This window comes from Microtus ochrogaster, chromosome 7 (assembly GCF_000317375.1).
Source record: "Microtus ochrogaster isolate Prairie Vole_2 chromosome 7, MicOch1.0, whole genome shotgun sequence".
Lineage (NCBI taxonomy): Eukaryota > Metazoa > Chordata > Mammalia > Rodentia > Cricetidae > Microtus > Microtus ochrogaster.
This window is the reverse complement of record NC_022014.1, coordinates 70,472,785-70,495,410: the sequence shown is the minus strand read 5'-3', so window position 1 is coordinate 70,495,410 and position 22,626 is coordinate 70,472,785. Positions and strand designations below refer to the sequence as shown.

Sequence of the window (22,626 nt, the reverse complement as noted above, 5' to 3'; positions counted from 1 at the left end):
GAAGAATGGATGAAGAAAGTATGGAATATATACATATTAGAGTATTACTCAGCAGTAAAAAACAAGGACTTCTTGAATTTTGTATGCAAATGGATGGAAATAGAAAGCACTATCCTGAGTGAGACCCAAAAAGAGGAACATGGGATGTACTCACTCATATTTGGTTTCTAGCCATAAATAAAGGACATTGAGCCTATAATTGTTGATCCTAGAGAAGCTAAATAAGAAGGAGAACCCAAAGAAAAACATATAGGCATCCTCCTGAATATTAACCTTCATCAGGAGATGAAAGGAGACAGAGACAGAGACCCACAGTGGAGCACCGGACAGAAATCTCAAGGTCCAAATCAGGAGCAGGAGAGAGAGCATGAGCAAGGAACTCAGGACCACGAAGGGTGCACCCATACACTGAGACAATGGGGATGTTCTATCGGGAACTCACCAAGGCCAGCTGGCCTGGGTCTGAAAAAGCCTAGGATAAAACCGGACTCGTTGAACATAGCGGACAATGAGGACTACTGAGAACTCAAGAACAATGGCAATGGGTTTTTTATCCTACTGCACGTACTGGAGCCTAGGCAGTTTGGATGCGCACCTTACTAGACCTGGATAGAAGTGGGTGGTCCTTGGACTCCCCACAGGGCAGGGAACCCTGATTGCTCTTCGGGCTGATGAGAGAGGGGGACTTGATTGGGGGAGGGGGAGGGAAATGGGAGGCGGTGGCGGGGAAGAGACAGAAATCTTTAAGAAAGAAAGAAAGAAAGAAAGAGAGAGAGAGAGAAAGAAAGAAAGAGAGAATGTGATGGAGTATTTTGCCTGCATGCATGTGTTATGTATTGCATGCATGCTATAGTTATTTTTTTAAATATTTATTTATGTATTATGTATACAATATTCTGTGTGTCTGCCTGCATGCCAGAAGAGGGCATCAGATCTCATTTCAGATGGTTGTGAGCCACTATGTGGTTGCTGGGAATTGAACTCAGGACCTTTGGAAGAGTAGGCAATGCTCTTAACCACTGAGCCATGTCTCCAGCCCCTATAGTTATTTTATTATTATTGTGTGTGCATACGTGTGTGTGTGTGTTGTGTGTGCACATGAGTTTGGTAGGAGGTACCTGTGGAGGTCAAAAGATCACTCTGCAGAGCAAAGTTCTCTCCTGCCCCATATTTGTGTGTTCCAGTGACCATTCAGGTGAGCAGAGCAGCTGTCAGTTCCTTACTGGGCCGTGATGCCTGTCCCCTCTTTTTTTGTTTAGGGCCGTGATGTCTGTCCCCTCTTTTTTTGTTTCTTTGAGACAGACTCTGAGCACCCAGGAGGGGGACGGGACATGGACGCCTAAAATCAGGTCATAGTCTAAACGGAGAAACAAACCAAGTCAAGATTCAATTCAGTGACCTACGTCTCCCGGCGTTCAGATCAGAGCCAGGTACACATTATAAGTAATTGACTAAAAAGAACTAAGAGTTGCTGCACGGGTTATGAAGGTCGCCCTGATGCAGGTTGCCAAGAAGCCCACAACCCACTCCTCGTCCTTGGGAAAGGACAGGCGGGCTGCGCCCTCGGGAAAGACTAGGCTGTGAGTAAGGCAGGGTCCGGCAGGTGGCGCCGCAGACCCGAGGCCCAGGGCTCTCTAGCCGCGCCGGGAGAGGCAATACGAGGTCACACAGCTCCTCGGACTTCCGCCGACGCGACCCACGCGGCCCAGCCTAGGGCACACCCTTGCGCCCTGGCTGCGTTGTCGAGGTGTCGGAACCCTGCCTTCTGCCGCCTTGCTCGCCATGGCTTCTTCCCGGGTCCGGATCGGGAGATGGGTGGCAGCAGCCAGGGCTGCCCAGAGGCGCCCCCGTGCGGACAGCCTGGGACAGCCTCGGAGTCCCGAGTCCGCGAGCACACGCGCCGCGCTTTACGTGCACGTGAGTGGGCGGGGGAGGGCAGAGGGAGGCCCTGGCTGGCGCTTGTCCCGATGTTGTTAGTTTCCGTGCTCCAACATCAATCACATCTGGCATAGCATCTGTCCCCCTCATCCAACCCCACCGGAAAACGTCGGGCCAAAGACCTAAAGTCTGGTGCTCACCAGCTGGGTGACCCTTTGGAATCCTGTCCTACCAGAGAGGGCATAGTAATCTCAGCGCCACCTGCCTAGGGGCGCGGAGTGGCTTTGTTGTCGCAGCCACCTCTGACCAACCATAGAAAGGGAATGGGAATGTGTGAGATAAACCCTGGAAATAGCCTGAGAAGCCCAGAGTCCCACCCCAGCTCGCAATGCACCCCCCCACCCCCGTCCCCAGTGGCCCTATTGTGAGAAGCGCTGCAGCTACTGCAACTTCAATAAGTACATCCCCCGCGGCGTGGAGGAGGGAGCCATGCGGAACTGCCTGGTGACGGAGGCACGGACGCTGCTGCGGCTCAGCGGGGTGCAAAGGTCGGTGTTCAGGCCAGCAGACGAGGTCTTGGGAGAGAGGATACGATAGATGGACGTCCTTTGGGGCTTCTCCAGTTTCACGGCTCCATCCTCTTCCTCCAGGGTAGAGTCTGTGTTCTTTGGTGGGGGAACCCCGAGTCTGGCCAGTCCTCACACTGTGGCTGCTGTCCTGGAGGCCGTGGCACAGGAAACCCTTTTGCCTGCGGATTCGGAAGTCACATTGGAGGCTAACCCCACTTCAGCCCCAGGTTCCAGGCTGGCAGCTTTTGGAGCAGCAGGAGTCAACAGGTTGTCCATTGGTCTGCAGGTGACCCATTTCATCCACCCTATCCCAGTGCACCCAGACCCTAAGGTGGCATTCAGCCACTGGGAAAACATTTCCGGGTACCAGGTCTAGTACACGGTAGACTGTGGAACAATACCTTTTATTTATTTATTTATTTTTACTGTTCTGTCTGTTGCTATACTGGCCTATATGCTTCCTGTGGCAGGCTTTGACATCATCATCATATTGTTGTTGCTGTTTTGCAACACTGTACCCTGTAGCTCAGGCTAGCCCCAAATTTGATATGTAGCCGAGGATGATCTTCTTCTGCCTCCATCTTCTTAGTATCAGGATTCCAGAGCAACCACGTCCACTTTATGTGGTGCTGGGGATCGAACACGGGTATGAGGGGCAAGCATTCTACAAACTGAGCTATATCCCCAGCCCTTATTAATATCATTATTACTTTGATAGCAGAACTGACACTGTAGCTCAGATTGGCCTTATACTCGCAGCAATCTCCCTGCCTCAGCCTTCCAAATACTGGGATTAGAGGCACCACGCCCAGCTAGTTCACCCTTTTGTATTCCAAGCACTTAACATGATACCTGCTACATAGTAGATGCTGCACGGGTGTGGATGGCTCAGTGGTTAGAGTCCTTCCTATGCACACGGGAACCAGAGTTTGGATCCCCATCACCCACACAAACACCGAGTGGGTATGGCAGCCTGCTGTAGTCCCAGCACTTGGAGACACAGATAAAGGGGTCCCATCCCCCTCGCTTAAGGCTGGCTAGCCAGACTTCCCCATATCAGCCAACTGTGGTTTTGGCACAGTGAATATGGTAGCCAAGATTTAAGGAAACTCCCAGTGTCAACCTTAGGCTTATACACACACACACACACACACACACACACACACACACACACACACACCACACATGCACTTGCCCTCACCCTCACACACATGTGAACACATACACACAAGCACGCTACACACATACAGACATCAAAGGAAGAAAGGATAAAAACAGGGCGGGACTTGTTATGGGATTAGAGATGGAGACAGGCCAGCAGCCAGATCATGGCATGGTAAATACTGCCTGAGGGGCACACAACCTGATGAAATCCTGGAAGCCTTCCTGGAGGAAGTGATACATGAGTGAGACAGAGCAGGTGCTCACCCAGTAAGGGGTGTGGGAGGAAAGGGCCCAGGATGTGGAAGGACATTGCATGTTTTGGGGGAAGCTGTGTCATCCCCTGTGACTGGGGACAAGGCTGCCAAACAGGACCAAGAGCCTTCAGCTCTTGCGAGAGTTTGGGGTTTTTCCCATTGTGGAGCCTCTGAAGGTATGTTTATGAGTCAGGAAAAATCTCTGCCAGGTTGACCTCTGATGTTTCTGTATCCCCCATTTACCACAGGGTAGACCACTTCACTTAGAGTTTGGGGTCACAGCATAGTCTGATACATCATGTCTGGATGTTTTTGCTCAAAATGCTTGTTTTTCCCTCTTCCTTTTTTTTTTTTTTTGGATCTTTTGAGACAGGGTTTCTCAGTCTGTATCTTTTGGTTCCTGTCCTGGAACTAGCTCTTGTAGACCAGACTGGCCTTGAACTCACAGAGATCCACCTGAGGTTGGATTTCTCTGTGAAACAGTCCTGGCTATCCTAAAACTCACTGTATATCTGTAGACCAAGCTGGTATCTAGCTCACAGAGATCCGCCTGCCTCTGCCTCCCAAGTGCTGGGATTAAAGGCGTGCGCCACCACCGCCCGGCTCCTCTGACTTTTTTTGAAGACAAGTTTGTTTTTGTTTTTGTTTTTTTTTGTTTTGTTTTTTGAGACAGGGTTTCTCTGTAGTTTTAGAGCCTGGCCTGGAACTAGCTTTTGTAGACCAGGCTGGCCTTGAACTCACAGAGATCCGCCTGCCTCTGCCTCCCGAGTGCCGGGATTAAAAGCGTGTCACCACCGCCCCGTCAAAGACAAGGTTTTATAGCCCATGCTGGCCTTAAATGTGTCAGCTTTGAATTCTTGATCCTCTTGCCTCCACCTCCCCAGGTATTGATTGGGATTACAGATGTGGGATTATACCACACGTGGCTTCTAATTATGAGGAAACATCAGGGGAATCTAAATTAAGAAACCCTTGGGTCTAGGTGTGGTGGTACACAGTTGTCACCTCACTACGCAGGAGGCTGAAGCAGGAGGATTGCCATGAGTTCAAAACCAGCCAGAGCTCTTTAGTGAAACCCTGTCTCAAAAGGCAACAAAACACGAGAAAGAGAGAGAGAGAGAGAGAGAGAGAGAGAGAGAGAGAGAGAGAGAGAGATATTAAATATACCCTTCACTGCGGAGTAGCTCTGGGTAGTGCCTTGACCACCTACATGGTTACCCCCGCTGTCTTTGTGTGTCTCTCACATCTGTGCCCCAAATAAGGCTGAGTGTTGCTGCCTCCCTTGTTACACCCGACCCTCTCTCCCCAGTCCCTGGATGACACGGAGCTGCAGCTGCTGGGACGGACTCACTCGGCCGGCGATGGTTTGCAGACTCTGGCAGAAGCCAGGCGCCTGTTCCCTGGCAGAGTATCGGTGGATTTGATGCTGGGGCTACCGGCACAAAAGGTGGAGGCGTGGCTTCGACAGCTCCAGAGACTGCTTTACCACTGCGATGACCACCTCTCCCTCTACCAGCTGACCCTGGAACGGGGCACCTCACTCTTTGCCCAGGTGCAGCAGGGCACCCTCCCAGCCCCTGACCCCGACCTGGCTGCTGAAATGTACCAGGAGGGCAGGACGGTCCTTCGAGACGCTGGCTTTCGCCAGTATGAAGTCTCCAACTTTGCACGGAACGTGAGTGCTGGGCGGATGACCGGAGATGCAAAATCAGTGGGCTGAGATGTGACCGGGAGAACGAAACCTTCTGAAGAGAGGGGTTCCCGTTGGGTGCGCTCAGACCTGAGTTGGTGAGACGTTCTCATCAGATACCACAGACCTAAACGGAAGCCAGCATCGCCTCTTTCAGTGCTGACAATTCCCTCCTTTCCCACAGGGGGCGCTCAGTACCCACAACCGGACCTACTGGCAGTGCGGTCAGTACCTTGGCATTGGGCCTGGTGAGTGGATTGTGAACACCCAAAAGCATGATTCAGGAGAGGAGCATTCTGGTTGTGTGAACTTGGACTGCTCATTTAACCACTCAGAGCCTGCATTTCCTTTTGCAAAGTACACAAAACCTCTCTGTGGAACCACAGAATGGGAATCTCCAGGCCTTTGCAGCCTGGTGCCGTAGTTCTGAGTCTGGTGTAGATGAGAAGCCCCTGGGGGCTTGATGCAACCAAGAATGCTGGCTGGGCCCTCCCTGCAGGACTTCTCATGGGCAGAGCTGGAGCAGGACCTGAGGATTTACATTTATAGTGGTCGCTTCGGGGACCACCCTTGGGAAAGCCCCTGATTTAAATCTGATAATTCACCATGTTAACTTACTTCTATTAATGTGTATGTGGGGGATGGTTGTTTGTTGTTGTCAGGAGCCCATGGACGATTTGTGTCCCAGGGAGCCGGAGGTCACACCCGGGAAGCACGGATCCAGACGCTGGAACCAGACAACTGGATGAAAGAGGTGATGCTGTTTGGTCATGGCACCCGGAAGTGTGTCCCCCTGAGCAAGCTGGAGGTGTGAGTACCTAAGTACCCAGGACTCTTCACCAAGGGTATCCTACGCCCCAGAAGCTCCACTATGCTTTTACATCGTTATTGCCTGCTTTGCCTCTCCCACTCTTGAGTTCTAAGCATAACATCACATTCCGGCATTGGGCTTAAAGAACGTGAGAGCTTCCCCCTAAGATCCCATGTGATTTTCTTTCAGGCTGGAGGAGGTTTTGGCTATGGGGCTGCGCACTGATGTGGGGGTCACTCATCAGGTAAGGGACTGGGGGTTCTTAGATACATCAGCTCAGCTCTGGGTTGACGGCTGGAGGATGGGCCTGGCTAGCCGATGCCTGATGGCAGAATCAGTAGGCAGTGTTGTATAATGGTCAGAACCTTAGACTAGGGCTGAGTACTGGTTTTGGTTTTTCAAGACAGGGTTTCTCTGTGTAACCCTGGCAGTGTTGAAACTCACGCTATAGAACAGGCTGGCCTCGAACTCACAGAGATCCGCCTGCCTCTGCCTCCCAAGTGCTGGGATTAAAAGCGTGCACCACCATACCTGTCGCCCAAGTACTCTCAAGTACACTGAAACTTCAGATGGGAAGGGTAATAGATAGCGACTGGAGCGGTGGTGGCGCACACCTTTAATCCCAGCACTTGGGAGGCAGAGGCAGGCAGATCTCTGTGAGTTCGAGGCCAGCCTGGTCTATAAGAGCTAGTTGCAGGACAGGCACTAAAGCTACAAAGAAACCCTGTCTCAGGAAAAAAAATAATAATGACTAATTAGATTCAGGGTTACTATGGATGTCATTTGGGCTATGAAGCCCTGGCGCTGCCCATTGAACGGGACAGCAGGAGAAAGCAGAAGAGACTTGCCTCCCCCCTTGCTGGATTTGGGTCTCCACATGCACTAAGAATAAAAGCGCTCGCTTTCTCTCTGGCGGTTGACCTGTCCTGCCTGGCGTTCATGAGCGTCATTGCTCAGATACCATGCTGGACTCTCCCTGACCCCTCCCTGGATCCGACCGCCTGGTCCTCAGCCAACGCATTGCCCTAGCTCTTCTGGTTCCCAGCACTGGCAGCAGTTCGAGCCCCAGCTGACCCTATGGGACGTGTTTGGAGGAAGCAGGGAGGTGGAGGAGCTGCGAGCGCAGGGTCTGTTGCTGTTGGACCACAGGTGTGTTGGTGCAGAGGGGGCTAAGGGGTTCCTGGGAGCCCTGACTACAGATAAAGGCATGGGCGCGGGGGGGGGGGGGGGGGGTGTTTGCCATAACGCATGCGCCCCTCTTCAAAGTGGCGAAAACAAGAAAGACCAGTAGCGAAGGGTCTGTGGGGTTCCAGGGGTGCACGGTCAGGAATGAGTCTTAAAGCAGTAAAGGAAAAGTCATGCCCAGGTCTCTCGGTTTCCCAGGGGTCTCCGGTGTTCATGGGAGGGGCTAGCTGTGCTGGACTCACTGTTGATGATCCTCCTGCCTCAACTCCAAGAAGCCTGGCAGCACAGGACTCCCTCACCTGTGTCAGGAGGATGACCAGCTGCTTCTGCATCACAGGGCAACAGCAGTTGGACTTCCAAGGTTGGGCCGGCATGGCAGTCATCTCTCCTCTGCCTGCTTTAAGGTGCCGGCCTCTTTGCTTTAAGTTGTTATTGCTTTGCTCTGATGTCCCCACGGGGATGGCTACAGTGAACTGGGAGAAAGTGCATCTCTGGTCCTGGAGTTGGTACCCACCAACATCTCAGGGGCCACAGAACAGCCTGTATTCCCATGTGAGCCTAGAAGGTACTCGTCACACACTGGCTTTTGTTGGTCCTTTTGGACACTAAATAACAAGCAATATTTGGAAGTTATTCTGCAGGGAATTGTGTCTGTTGGAGAAGTCCCCCTCATTCTGGAGTAAAGCCCCGACTTGGCGTGTATGATTCAGTAGAACTAAATCCCCTCCAGGTATCTTAAACAAGGAAAAAAAAACGTAAGAATGGGATATTTACAGAAACATTTGAGAGGCTGGAGAGATGGTCCAGTAGTTAGAGCACTGCTCTTCCAGAGGACCAGGGTTCAGTTCCCAGCAGCCATGCGGTGGCTCACAACCATCTGTGATACCCATTCTAGGGGACCAGGAACCCTCTGCTGACCTCTGCAGATACCAGGCACATATGTGGTACTTGGACACTCAGTCAGGCAAAACACTCATGCATAAAATAAAAATAAATCTTTTATTAAAAGCATATTTGAGGTTTGTAGTCAAGGCAATTTGTTGTACAGAATGGGTCCCACACTCTGGGTTTATCTGATTATCTGATTGTTTTCTTTCTCAAAACAAGGTTTCTGTGTGCTATTCTGATTGTCCTAGAACTCCTTTTTTTGACCAGGCTGGCCTCAGACTCACTGAACTCAAGTGCTGGGATTGCCATTTTCCCACAGCAAAGAACTTTCCTTTGTTATTGTTGTAATATTAGGGTCAAACCTGTGGCCTTGCTCAAGTCGGACAGTTGTTCTCTTGCTGAACTAAGCCAGAGTTTCTTTTCTTTTCTTTCTTTTTTTTTCTTTTCTTTCTTTCTTTTTTTTTTTTAATTGAGCGACCCTCAGTGTTAGAATTCAGACCAGAGTGCTGCTCAGGCCATGCCCACCTGCAGCAACCTCCTCGGTCTATGCTAGAAATGAAGAAATGCCAGGCTGTGAATCCCTAGCTCCTACTGTGCTCCTCGGTGTCCCACGCTTTAGCCCCCAGGATGTCATACTCCCTGGACATGGGAGGGCTGTCATGATGGGTTTGCCTCAACTAGATGCCCCCTCCTCTTCAAAGTGTCTTATTCCTTGCTGGCGATGCAAACACCCTCCCTCTTTTTCCCTACTGCCTGCAGGGGAGTCAGAGACAACCCTGAAGAAGGGGAAATCTCCTTCTTCCTCCAAAGCCTATAAGAAGGGACACCCCCCCCACCAACTTTGCCTTGCAGAACTTGAATTATCATCAGAGCCCCAGCCATGATATCCACGTACCCATAGAACTGGGGCCTGAGTGCTCCTCAGAGTCCACACTGTGCTGCTGCCTGTTTGTGTGTCTGTCGTATTAATTCTTCTTTCAATAAATCTCTTTCTCTTTTAGTCAGTCTCCTACTCTTTGTCTTAAAGACAAACCTGAGTGTCTCCCCCCCTTGAGCCACTTCCAGCCTTTCACTCTTTTATTGGGAATTGTATGTTCTGTGTGTGTGTGTGTGTGTGTGTGTGTGTGTGTGTGCGCGCATGGTTTGTTTGGCTGTATGCCATGCGTGAGTGTGTTTGTGTGTGTGTGTGTGTATGCATTCACTGGTTTGTTTGGCTGTATGCCGTGTGTGTGTGTGTGTGTGTGTGTGTGTGGTTTGTTTCATTGTGCTGGGACTGGAACTCAGGCCCTCCTGATGTTGTGCGATCCTCCATCACTGAGCTACATCCTCAACCTAAGGCTCTGTAACTGACTCCTTGTCAAGGCAAAGGGTACCAGGGTGCCAGAGTAATTTAGAAACCCTGCAGATGCTGGGTTCCATGCTGGGCTCAGTCTCCAGTGGATGATGAAGGATGGGGTTCCCTCCTCCTCTCAGGGATAAGCGTGTGTATTTTTCATGTGCTGGTGGTTGTGAGTGCCAGGCCTTCTTTGACCTTGTGGTGACTGTTACTCCCTCTCCTTTATTCATGAGCTGGTCTTCTAGCATCAGTGGTATGCCAGGCGCTGTACTGGGCATGAACAGAGGAATAGAATAAGAGCTGTCTGTGCTCTTAGGGAGCTTGATGCCATGTTGACAGATGTTCAGAGAGATAAACCCCAGGCTGTTGGTTAAGGTGTTACAGACAGCCAAGGGAGCCTAAGGGCATTTGGTTTTGAGGGTCTGACAGGAAGGAAGGAAGTTTTGTTTTTCTTACCAATTCTTAGTACCCCTAGGGCCCTGGACAGCCTAGGCTCAGGGCAGCTGGTGGGTGGCCTTTGCTGCTCAAGGGTCCCTGCCCCAGCCTTCCCCTCATCTTGATATTCAAGAAGCTAGCACAGCCCTGGGGCAGGTGTTCCATCAGATAAACCTAGGCCACTCGGGTTTCTCCTAACTGCCAGGACTTGTGCCACCTGAGATGTCTGGGTCCCCCCTGTTGAGGCACCTCAGGGAGCCTGTGTAGGGGCTGGATGGGAGCCAGGGAGATCAGGGTGGCCCCAATCACCTCCTATGACTCAGCCTCATCCCACCCTTCCCGATGAATCAGAACCTCCTGGAGGTGGGGCCCAGGAATCAAGCTGTTGAGTGTTTCCTCAAGGCTCCAAACTCGGGCCCAAAGACAGTCTTCTCCCACCTTGCGTCCTGGGGTGGGGACAGGAGAGTGGCTACTTCCCGACATGGCAAGTGGGAGTGGGAGCTTTCCATGGCTCATCCGTCGAGTCTTCCATTTGGGGACTTTAGCTGTTGTCTTCTCAGCACTGTTTGGTGTTTTCAGACAGTGTCTCACGTAATCTGGCCTTGAGCTCTGAGTAGCTGAAAGTAACCTTTAACTTCTGATTCTGCCGCTGCCACCACCCAGATGCTAGCATTTACAGACACGTCCCACCATGCCTGGCCTCTTCTGTATTTAAATCATCTTCAGTTACATGTAATACCTAATGCAGTATAAATCTGTGTAAATAGGGCCGTGGGGATGACTCAGTGGGCACTTGTCAGCAAGCCTGACAATCTAGTTTGATCCTCAGGACCTACATGATAGGAAAGAGCTGCCTCCTGCAAATTGTCGACTAACCCCCCCCCCCCAGAGTGTCATGGTATGCACAGACACCCCAAATAAATACATGTAATTTTTTTTTTTTTTTTTTTTTTGGTTTTTCGAGACAGGGTTTCTCTGTGGCTTTGGAGCCTGTCCTGGAACTAGCTCTGTAAGACCAGGCTGGTCTCGAACTCACAGAGATCCGCCTGCCTCTGCCTCCCAAGTGCTGGGATTAAAGGCATGCGCCACCATCGCCCGGCTCAATACATGTAATTTTTAAGAAGGTGTGTGTTGCAGGGAGTGTTCCTGGGGCAGTAGCTCATCAGTTAAGAGCAGTTGGTACTTTTGCAGAGGACTTGGGTTCACTTCCCTCATCATGGTTTGCTTGCCAAGTTCTGGGGGAGGATTTGGCGCCCTCTTCTGGCCTCTGCAGGCACCAGGCATGCATGAGGTACACATACAAGCAAGCAAACACTCAAACTTCTTTTCAAAGATAATTTTTAACTTAAAAAATATATATGTATATATATATACATATATTTCTATATATTAGGGCATAATGACAAGGAAGAAAATATGTAGGTGTTCAGTACAGAAGCAGTTTCTCCCTGAAAATTCCCCGTTGGGAATTTCTTGAATCTGCAGATAGTGAACCCACAGATACACCACTTGAGTACCCCATCTTTGAGCAGCTTTAATGATGAAGGTCCATTTCACTCTGGCCCTGCTCTGTGGCACTATCCATTTCCTGGGGTAGAAGCACATTCTCTTTTGCTTGATTCAGCAGAGAAAGTCGCAGAGCGAAATGCCTGAGTTGTATAACTGTTCAGCGTTTGCTACTACTCCTTGGGGTATGGGAGATCCCAGAGACCTGAGAAGGGACAGGAGATGTGCCCAGCCCCCACTATAAGAAGTGATGGGTGGACCACTGCCTGCGTGTCCCTCTGGGACAAGAATCTGCATTGTTCAGACAGAGAGACCCTTGTGGCAGTCTGGTCTCAGAGTGGAGCCAGTGGTGGGCAGAGGAGCAGCTGGGCATAAGAGAGAAGCAGAAAGAACTTAGCATTTGCTGTGTTGCTAGCATATTTTCAGATAGTTAGCACAGCACAATTGAGATTAAGCTGTCAGATGCAATTGGTGGTCCCAGCATTCAGAGATTAACAGTTACTAGGCTGGGTGTTGCCGTGTGGCTCAATGGTAGAGTGCTTGCCCTGCATTCGGCAGCCTTGAGTTCCATGTCCAGCACTGAGAGCATGAAGATTAGCACTGTTACGATTATGTGATGTGGATACGATGGGGAAATAGCTCAGGCATTAGAGGCTTGCCTAGCATACACCAAGTAAGCCTGGCAGCAGTCCAACACCTGGAGTCCTTGCACGGGAAATGAATGCAGGAGGGACCTCAGGAGTTTAGGGTCAGCTTCAGCTACATAGCATTTTGGAGGATGGCATGGGCTGTATGGGACCAAAACTCCAAACTCTAGGCATCAATCTCTCAATTGAGTGAGCTGATTTTTTTAACCAGAGTTTACACTGCACTTCATAGAAATACTATATATACGTGCATAGTTGGTTACCTAGATTCCCAGATCTCTAGTTCTCCTATCTTTCTTTTCCCTGAAGGGAACTTTAAAGCCAACTTTTAAACTATTATAAATGAGCAATACAATGGAAACATTAGTCAGAATTGTAAATGGAAATCAAAACCCCTGGTGATGCTCTCACTGGTTTTATTTGCCTACGTGTCCTTCCTGCGCTTGTCCAGGGCAAGCCATATTTTTGCTGAGTATCCAGGCCCGGGTCTAATTTTGTACTCTGCTCCTTTAGCTTCTCATTTTTCACAAGCAGTTCTCCACCGTGCGCCACGGTCATCATCTTCCTCTTCTTAATTGTTGAATAGTGTTCCGGTGAGTGAACCATTTACTAATCGTTCCCCTAATGTAGATCACTTACATGGTTACGCAATCTTCCCCATGATGAGTACCGCTGCAGCGTGGTTTATGGATATCATTGCTTCCTTTGTTTGGATTATTTCCTCTAGTCAGTGCCCCAGAAGGAGATGGCAGGGCTGAAGGGTATAAATGCTTTAGTGACCCTTGGCGTGAATTACTATATTGTTTCCCAAAGGTTTTCCTCTTTAAAAAAAAAACCTGCTAAGAAAAAAAATACACATCTCCTTTTCAACCACATAAAAGAAAAGCAAAAGAGTATACTACAGAAATTTCTACAACATTCGGATGCTGATCGTTCCAGACAGCTTGTGTTGCATAGATATATATGTAGATGGAGAGATAAAAATAATTTTTAAACAAAAGGGATCATATTCCTATGCCAGTTTTGTAGACTTGTTTCTCTCTCTCCCTCCCTCCCTCCCTCCCTCCCTCTCTCTTTCTTTCTTTTTTTCAACTGAAGATGTTCTGGATTTTTCTAGTTGGTTCTTTGAGTAGCTGTGCCCGGCGCTGGAACGATGAAGTGGGAAACTGCTATAAACCAGACGCTGTGCCTACGGTTTTGCCTGAGTTTAGTTGTTGAGGCTCAACAATACCCAGTGAGAGACGGTGTCCCTTTCACAAAGTCATAGACTCAAGGAAATTGCCCAAGGTCACATGACCAGAGAGTGGGTGGGTAAGGGGAGTGGGGATGGGAGGTGGGGGGGGTAGGAAGAGTGGGGGGGGCATTGGGGGGTGGTGCTTGAGCAAAATTCTTTGAATCTCCAAAACAGATGAATATACAAAATAGTACAAGAACATATTTGTGTTTGTTTTTAATTAGCCTTTTTATTGTACCCTTGTTTTTTCAAGTGAGGATCCCTCACTGTTCCTGCCTCCTTGTGCCTCCATGAGCCACGAGAAGAGGAGAACTGGGGAGAGGTGGGTTTCCACAGCATCAACTTACACACAGAACTGAACAGACAGGCACAAAGTCATTATTGAGGTTAAGATGATAGCGAAGGACAAGGGAGGACAGAGGATGGGAAGTAGGGTACCCTTAGAAAATCCAGCCATCTCCAGCTGGGTGCCTTAAGGGAGCCATGGTTGGCTCCAAAACCAAGAGGAATTAGAAGACAAAGCCATTTAGAATAGCACGCTGAAGACAGTACAGGAGGTAAGAGGGACAGTTTGGCAACTGGGATCAAGGGATTGCCCCCTCCACTCCCTGTAGGATCCCTTTCCTCAGCCTCTCTGGTCTGGCGAGAAGGGGCAGGTCTGGGATGCCACATGCTCTAGTTCATTTGGAAGTCACGTTTGAGGTCTGTGTGCTGCTGCTGGCTGCCGCCGCCGCTGCCAGCACCACCACCCCTCATCACCTCCTCCTTCTCCTCCTCTTCCTTTCCATTCTTCATATTTATTTTTAATTATGTATACCCTGTGTCTGCGTGTGGGTATGTGCACACGAGTGCAGATGCCCCTGGAGGACACAGGACCCCTGGACCTGGAATTCCAGGCACTTGTGAGCCACCTGATGTGAGTGCTGGGAACCAGCTTGAGTCCTGCAAAAGTAGAGCCTGCTCTTAATCGCTGTGCCACCTCTCCAGGCTCCCCCAGATTCTCTTTGATGGCTGCATTGACCATTTGGTCTTAAGGTGTACATTCTCAGAGGGCCAACAGGTGAGTACCATGTCCTCTTTCTTGTTCTTAATCTTGTAGGCTGCATCATAGAGAGTGTGATGGCGGCCCTGGTCTGGCTTCTGTGGCGGGGTGGACATCCACTATCTACCCTGTGTCGTCATGCGGGCCTCCCGGATGGCGTCCTTGTTCTGACTCAGGCAGAAGAACACTGCTTGTGTTTCTTTACCTTTCTCTGGTGCTGATGGTTGGGCATTGTCATTCCACTGGACGTCCTGGTAACACATCAGCGACAGCGACAAGAGTGGCTGTGTTTCTGGAAGTGAAGAAAGACAAAGAAGAACAGCAGAAGAACTGAGCCTTTGTGACTGTTTTGTTTGGGGGTTGGTAGGGTTTTTTGTTTGTTCGTTTTTATTGTTATGTTGTGTTTTGTTTTTTTTCTTTTTTTCTGAGACAGGGTTTCTCTGTGTAACAGTCCTGGCTGCCCTGGAACTCATCACTCTGTAGACCAGGCTAGCCTCAAACTCACTGAGATCCACCTGCCTCTGCCTCCCAAGTGCTGGGACTGAAGGTGTGCACCACTATCACTGGGTCTGGTGGGTTGGCTTTGAGACAGGGTCTCATGCAATCTAGTGTAGTATCAAACTAGCTAAGTAGCTGAGGATGCTCTTGGATTTCTAATTCTTATGTCTCTGCCTCCGCAGTGCTGGGATTATAGGTGTGGCTACCATGCCTGGTTTATGTGGTACCAAAGATCATCTGAGCCCCAAGGCTTTGTCTATGCTTGATGGTATATACATCAAGGCTTGTATATGTATGAAGGCAAGCATACCATCAACTGGACTCCATCCTCAGCCCTAAGCAATGCCTTCTTGATGAAGCTGGGCGGAATATCTAGCTAGATAGACAATGGTAGACAGATAGATAATTACAAATATATTAACTCTGCTTTACTAGTTGCAATATTGCTTCCAACATGCTGCAATATTGTTTTGTTTGTATGTTTGGAGACAGACTCTTACTGTGTTGCTGAGGCTGACATTAAACTCAAGATCCTCCCGCCTCTGCCTCCCAAGAGCTGGAATTTATAGTCTTGCTTGTCTCGATGCTACTCTTTTTATCCCTCATAAATTCTTACTCTTTTGGAAGTGGGTTTTCTAGAAATTTCAACTATATTTATATAGTTGAGTCCATCTGTTGTTGCCTTGTGACTTTTTCTGCCAGTCTCATGCTCATATGTCCATTCTAACTCTAGGGGAAGGCAGTGCTTAAGTTGGCTCTCTCTTCCCAGGAAAGACTACTGTTGATGGATAGGTTCAGCTGGGTCCGAATTCCCTTCCGTCGTTTCCCACCTATGTACCCAGGAAGGGTTCTTCACTCTGAATGAATTTCGGGTTTCCTGGCTAGTGAAGGAGTTGGAGCAGCCCCAGGTCCTCCAATTTGTCTATGCACCAGGGACTCCATAAGATGTACTTTCGCATCTGCTCCATCAGATCCCAAGAATCCAGACCTCCACACAGTCACAGGAAGCCAAGATCTTCAATGGCTTCCTGCCCAGTCTAGGAGTAGTCAGTGAGAGCAGCCGGCAGCCATGACTGCTAGGCTCCAGGAGCTGGTAGCCTTGTCTCTTCCTCTTTGTCGGAGCCCTTGCTTGGAATCCAGCCTGAGAAGCATCCCTGATCACTGCCTCCCCGACAGTCGGGGGAACTGCCACAGCCACACTCCTGGGGAGGCCAGTTACTCGGCAGCTGGGTCCTCTGAGGGAAGCCACTCATCCCGTGAGTCTGGATGTGCTCACTAGTGGAAGCAGGGACAGGACCTTCCTCCAAAGCTGTTGCAAGGGTGACAGTGATGGATGGGTGGGTGGAAAGAGCCTGGAGCTGTTCCTTGTGTAAATGGGCATGGATCACGTGTGGAGGACACCACTGTCTGTGTTTTCATTGCCTTTACAGCTGTAGCAGAGGAAAAGACTGTCCTGAGGTCTGTGGGCTGGGTCTGAGAATTAAAGTGACAGAAGGCAGGATAATAAGAGAAGGCAGACAAAGTAATACCAGCTTAACGTGGCATGGGAGAATGCCTAAGAACCAGAAGATCCAAAGACCCAGGATTGAATTAGACCAAAGTAGTAAATTAGGAAAACGTGGTAAGGCTGAGGGGCAGGGCTTGGAAGAGTGAGCTGGGTGGGGAAGCAACAAGGATGCTAAAGGTTTGCACAGGTTTCCTTGGGCCCCACATTCTCAGCCTAGAGGATGAGAACGACCCTTCTGCAACAGAGGGACCATCCGTTAAAGACAAGGTCTCACTTTGTAGCCTTGGATGATCAATCCTCCTGCCTCAGTCTCTAGAGTGCTGTTCAGGTGTGTGTCACTGTGCCTGGCTCACACGGGAATTTCAACTGTTGTTTTTCCTTTTCTTCCTGGTGCTGAGGATGAGCCTCAGGTCTCATGCATGCTAGCCAAACATTCTACCACTGAGCTAATCCCTCACCTGCTGCTTTTAAGAGCAAGGAAGGTTGTACACCTTTAATCCCAGCACTTGGAAGGCAGAGGCAGGTGGATCTCTGTGAGTTCAAAGCCAGTCTGGTCTACCAAGTAAGTTCCAGAACAGTCAAAGCTGTTAAACACAGAGAAACAAAACAAACAAAAAAAAAATTAAAAAGAACAAGGGAGGTCAAAGTGATCTTGCACCTGCCGTTTTTCAAAGGCCTTTAAATGAAAACAGTCAAGACGCCAGAGATTTGGGGACAGCCTGTTAATGACTTGCTCACTTTATTTGGGCATAGTGGCCTTAGGGAATGCAGGTCTACAGCTGGAATTCCTGGTGTCTGACAACACACAGCTCTGTCATTTCCCTGTCACCCTGGACCCAGGGCGCCTGGAAAATTTTTCTTCCTGGCTCAGTGGAGAGCTTGTTGTGTCCTGGGTATCTGAAAGGGTGTGTGCCACCAGGTGACGGGCAGCCTCTAGGCACAGGGCACCTGCCTGTGTGACTCCTCCCATTTGTGTCCTTCCCTTCCCTCAACAGGCCTGACAGGAATGGACCCATTTCTCTGGTGGCAGATCAATCCAGGCAGGGACCACTCCCATCTGCCTCCCAGACTCCTGATACCTGAGGTGCCTCAGGACATGCCTTCCCTTTCCTGAATCTCCAGATTTCGTCTCTTTTGGTTCCCTTCTAGAGACTTCAGGTCTTTCTAACTCAGCCAGGGGCTGCCCTCTGTCACGTCATATTTGATCATACTGTGTGAAAATGTGTCACTGTTTTATTCTGATTGGTTTAATAAAGAGCTGAATGGCCAGTAGCTAGACAGGAGAGGTTAGGCGGGACTTCCAGCAGAGCTAGGAACTCCAGGTTAGAATCTGTCACCGGGCAGATTTCACCAGCAAGACTAGAGCAAATCCAGTGTACAGAATGAAGGAGAGATAAGGCAAAATGTATATTAATAGAAACTGATTAAATTAAGTTATAAGAGTTAGTTGGGAACAGCCTAAGCTAAAGCCAAACTTTCACAATTAATAATAAGTCTCCATGTCATTATTTTGGGTCATCAAAGTCTGACAAGAAAGACTGACAACAGCCCTGGAACCTGCCCAACTCACACAAGCCTGAGTGTTTTTTGCTGAGCTTTCTTGTAATTAAAATCCCAGAACTCTGGGCTCTGGCAGCACTGATGAGGGCTTAAAGGTAGGAGGGGTCTCAGCTTTTTGTCATTAAGGAAGTTGTCGTGGAAATCCCCCCTTTTCCAACCACCTTCAGGTTGGAATAATAATAATAATAATAATGAACAGTAGGGGTGGGAGAGAGGGCTCCTCTGTTGAAAGTACATAATGTTCTTCCAGGGGCCTGAGTTCCATTCCTGGCACCCACATCTGGTGATTCACAACTACCTGTAACTCCAGTCCAGGGGATCTGACTCCCTCTTCTGGCCTCCACGGGCATCTACACTCACATGTACATCATCACCACCCCAACACATAATTAAAAATAAAATAAATTAAAAAAAAAGATAGGAAGCCAAGAAAAGTAGGAGTTTTTGAGGTCAGGCAAAATGATATAGAGAGTATCATGCCAACCAGGGTTCAACAGTTAAACTTTGTCTCTAAAGAGTCAGACAAGCTGGTCAGTGACACACACCTTTAATCTCAGCACTCTGGAGGCATCTCTGTGAATTCGAGGTCAGCCTGGTCTACAGAGTGAGTTCCAGGACAGCCGTTACGCGGAAAAACCCTGTCTCAAAAAACCAAGAGAAAACAACAATGTAAACAAAGTAAGAAGTTGGTCAAGGTGTCGCGTACCTGTCATCCCAGCATGCAGGACATTGAGGCAGTAAAATCTTGAGGTCAGGACAAAGGCAAAGCAGCAGCAGCATTGGTAGAGGAGGAAGAGGAAACCTCAAGAAGGGAGAAGATATTTACTAAACATAAATCTGGAGAAGCACCAATCATAAAAAGAATTCCTACAACTCGACATACAAGCAATCAGATTAAAAAACGGACAAAGGATTTGAGTAGACTTTTCTTCAATTTAGAAAACACATGAAAATATGTTCAACGTTCAGCATCAGTGGGCAGAGCTGGAAGTCAAAACATAGGGAGATACCACTGCATACCCAGTAGAATGGGCATCATCTGTTTCATTCAAAACAAGAAAAACGCTGGGTGATGGTGGCGCACACCTTTAATCTCAGCACACTAGAGCAGAGGCAGCCTGGTCTACAGAGGAAGTTCCAAGACAGGCTCCATAGCTACTGAGAAACCCTGTGTAAACAACCAAAACCAAAAACAAGGAAAATGAGATTTATCTTAGTGGGAGAACACAGCCACATATGGAAAAGGGAAATAAGCAATAGGGAGATGTGTAGAAACTGGGGGGACACACACTCCCGGAGAAGGAGTGGCTGCAGTGGGAAGCAGTCTTGCAGTTCCTCAGAAAGTTAAGCCTAGGGCTGGGGAAGTGGCTCAGTCCATAGAGTACATACCTAGTATGCTTGGGGCTCTAAGTTCAAACCCCAGCACCTGTGAGCCAAGCACTGGGGAGGTGCAGGCAAGAGGAGCAGAAGTTCAGGGTCATTCTTGACCACATAATGAGTTCAAGGTCAGTCTAAGCTACATTTGAGCCCCTGTCTCGGATGGATGGATGGATGGATGGATGGATGGATGGATGGATGGATGGATGGATGGACGGGTGGATGGATGGATGGGTGGATAAATGAGTAAAGTTAAACTTATAGTTACTATAAAAACTCACAATTTTATTTTTGGGCATACACCCAAGAGAATGGAAACACACAATCACACACAGACTTGTGTGCACAAATGTTCACAGCAGTATTGGTTTTTTTTTGTTTTTTTGTTTTTGTTTTTGTTTTGTTTTTTGTTTTTTCGAGACAGAATTTCTCTGTGGCTTTGGTGCCTGTCCCGGAACTAGCTCTTGTAGACCAGGCTGACCTCGAACTCCCAGAGATCTGCCTGCCTCTGCCTGCCTCTGCCTCCCAAGTGCGGGGATTAAAGGCGTGCGCCACCACTGCCCTGCTTAGCAGTATTGTTGTAATAGCCACAAGTCCTCAACTAATGAACGGACAAATAATAAAATGTAGTGAATTCATATAATGGAATATCATTCAGCAATAAAAAGAGATAAAAAAATAGTGCCTTTGAGATGACTTAGCCGGGAAAGGCATTTGCCACCAAGCCTAATGACCTGAGTTCAAGCCCTGGGACCCACATGGTAGGAGAGAGCTAACTCCTGTAAGTTGTTCTTTGACCTCCACATGTAGCTGTGGAATGTACACACACACACACACACACACACACACACACACACACAAATGTAATTTAAAGAACGATAGATGAAGTACATACTTTGTGGATGGACCTTGAACACATTACAAAGACAACAGGTCACATATGTATGATTTCATATATATGGAATGTCTAGGATAGGCACATTCACAGAGACAGATTAGTGGTTTGGGGGGAGAGTAGGTTGGAAGAAGGCTAGGGAATGACTAATGGGTATAAGGTTTCCTTTGGAGGCGATGGGGATGCTCTAGACCTGGATAGTAGTGGCAATCATCAACTTCTTGAATGAACTAAAAATAATACTGGACTATACTCTTTAAATGGTGAATATAAAATGTTTGTAAATTATCTAATTGTTTTTTAAAAAAGGAATCAGTGCACATCAAGTGCTATGAGACCGTTGAGTCCATGGTAACCCTAGGGGAAATGTCAGCCATCAGGGTAAACTCCTTTAGATCCATGGTAACCCTAGGGGAAATGTCAGCCATCAGGGTAAACTCCTCCAGATCCATGGTAACCCTAGGAAATGTTAGCCATCAGGGTAAACTCCTCTAGATCCATGGTAACCTGATGTGGGAGTGTCATATATCAATCTGTTGATTTCATTGGTTAAGTAATAAAGAAACTGCTTGGCCTCATAGGTTAAAACATAGAGGGTAAACAGAACAGAATGCTGGGAGGAAGAGGAAGTGAGCTCAGACTCGACAGCTCTGCTCTCTGGAGCAGAGAGGCCATGCTCCCCGCTCCTGGGCAGACACACGCTATGAAGCTTCGACCCAGGATGGACGTAGGCTAGAATCTCCCTGGTAAGCCACCTCGTGGGCTACACAGATGATTAGAAATGGGCTAGTCCAGGTGCGAGAATTAGCCTAGAAGAGGCTAGATAGAAATGGGCCAAGCAGTGTTTAAAAGAATACAGTGTCTGTGTAATTATTTCGGGGTATAAGCTAGCCAGGCGGCCGGGGTGCTGGGGATGCAGCCCCTCCGCTCCTATTACAACAGTAACCCTAGGGGAAATGTCAGCCATCAGGGTAAACTCCTCTAGATCCATGGTAACCCTAGGAAATGTTAGCCATTCAGTGTGAACTCCTCCAGATCCATGGTAACCCTAGGAAATGTCAGCCATTCAGGGTAAACTCCTCTAAATTCATGGGCTAGTCCAGAGAGGGACAAAGAAACATCATCAAAATAGGGTGTGGCCTTTAGAGACTATTTTATTATTATTTAAAAATTTTTATTTACATGTTTTATGTGTATGGGTGCTTTGCCTGCATATGTCTATGTGCCATGTGTGCCTAGGGTAGGAGGCCAGAAGAGGGTGTCAGATCCCCTGGAATTGGAGTTAAAGATGTTTGTGAGCTACCATATGGGTGCTGGGAATTGAACGTTGGGTCCTCTGGAAGAGCAGCCAGTGCTCTCAACTGCCGAGCATCTCGGTAGGCCTAAGATTATTATTTATTTGTTTGCTTGCTTTGTTTTTGTTGCTTTTTGTTTTGTTTTGTGACAGAGTTCTCTGTGTAACAGTCCTAACTGTCCTGGCACTAACTCTTATAGACCAGGCTGCCTTTGAACTCACAGAGATCCACCTGCCTCTGCCTCCTGAGTGCTGGAATTAAAGGTGTGCACCACTACTGCCTGGCTAGATTATTGTTGTTGTTGTTTTTTAATTATTTATTATGTATACCGCATTCTGTCTGCATGGATGTCTGCATACCAGAAGAGGGCACCAGATCTCATTACAGATGGTTGTGAGCCACCATGTGGTTGCTGGGAATTGAACTCAGGACCTTTGGAAGAGCAGCCAGTGCTCTTAACCTCTGAACCATCTCTCCAGCTCCTAGATTATTATTTCTTAAAGATTTGTTTTTATTTTGTGTACATGTGTGAGCCTGCACCTGCATGAGTTATGTACCGTGTGTGCAGGAATCAGGGGAGGCCAGAGCCAGGAATCAGAGCCCCTGGAAATGAAGTTGCAGGCTGTTGTGAGCTGCCCAGAGGATGCTGGGAACCAGCTCCTCTTTTACAGCAGTAAGTGCTCTTAACTCATGAGCCATCTCTCCAGGCCTAAGATTATTTTATCTTATTGATTTTTGAGACAAGGGTTCATGTGATCCAAGTCGGCCTCAAACTGGTTATATAGTTGAGAATGACTTTGAAACCCTGATCCTCCTGCCGCTGCCACCCAAGAGCTAGGATTACAGGCTGGCAGC

General features: G+C 48.6%; 1 protein-coding gene across 1 annotated transcript; it reads left to right on the top strand.

Moving 5' to 3' along the window:
* The first annotated feature begins 1,708 nt into the window (after positions 1-1,708).
* On the top strand, positions 1,709-9,669 carry Rsad1 (radical S-adenosyl methionine domain containing 1). The gene is made up of 9 exons (XM_005350590.3): positions 1,709-1,917; positions 2,293-2,426; positions 2,529-2,733; positions 5,175-5,540; positions 5,740-5,803; positions 6,218-6,365; positions 6,556-6,610; positions 7,412-7,515; positions 7,750-9,669. The coding sequence occupies exons 1-9, from the start codon at positions 1,783-1,785 to the stop codon at positions 7,865-7,867; spliced, it is 1,329 nt and encodes a 442-aa protein (XP_005350647.1). The 5' UTR covers positions 1,709-1,782; the 3' UTR covers positions 7,868-9,669.
* Positions 9,670-22,626: the final 12,957 nt, after the last annotated feature.

What these genes read in the sequence shown, in the direction of transcription:
- Rsad1 (XM_005350590.3), top strand. Translation starts at nt 1,783, where the DNA reads ATGGCTTCTTCCCGGGTCCGGATCGGGAGATGGGTGGCAGCAGCCAGG. An exon ending in CCCCTGAGCAAGCTGGAGGT is followed by an intron (nt 6,366 to 6,555) that starts GTGAGTACCTAA and finishes ATTTTCTTTCAG; the next exon opens with GCTGGAGGAGGTTTTGGCTA. An exon ending in ATGTGGGGGTCACTCATCAG is followed by an intron (nt 6,611 to 7,411) that starts GTAAGGGACTGG and finishes TCTGGTTCCCAG; the next exon opens with CACTGGCAGCAGTTCGAGCC.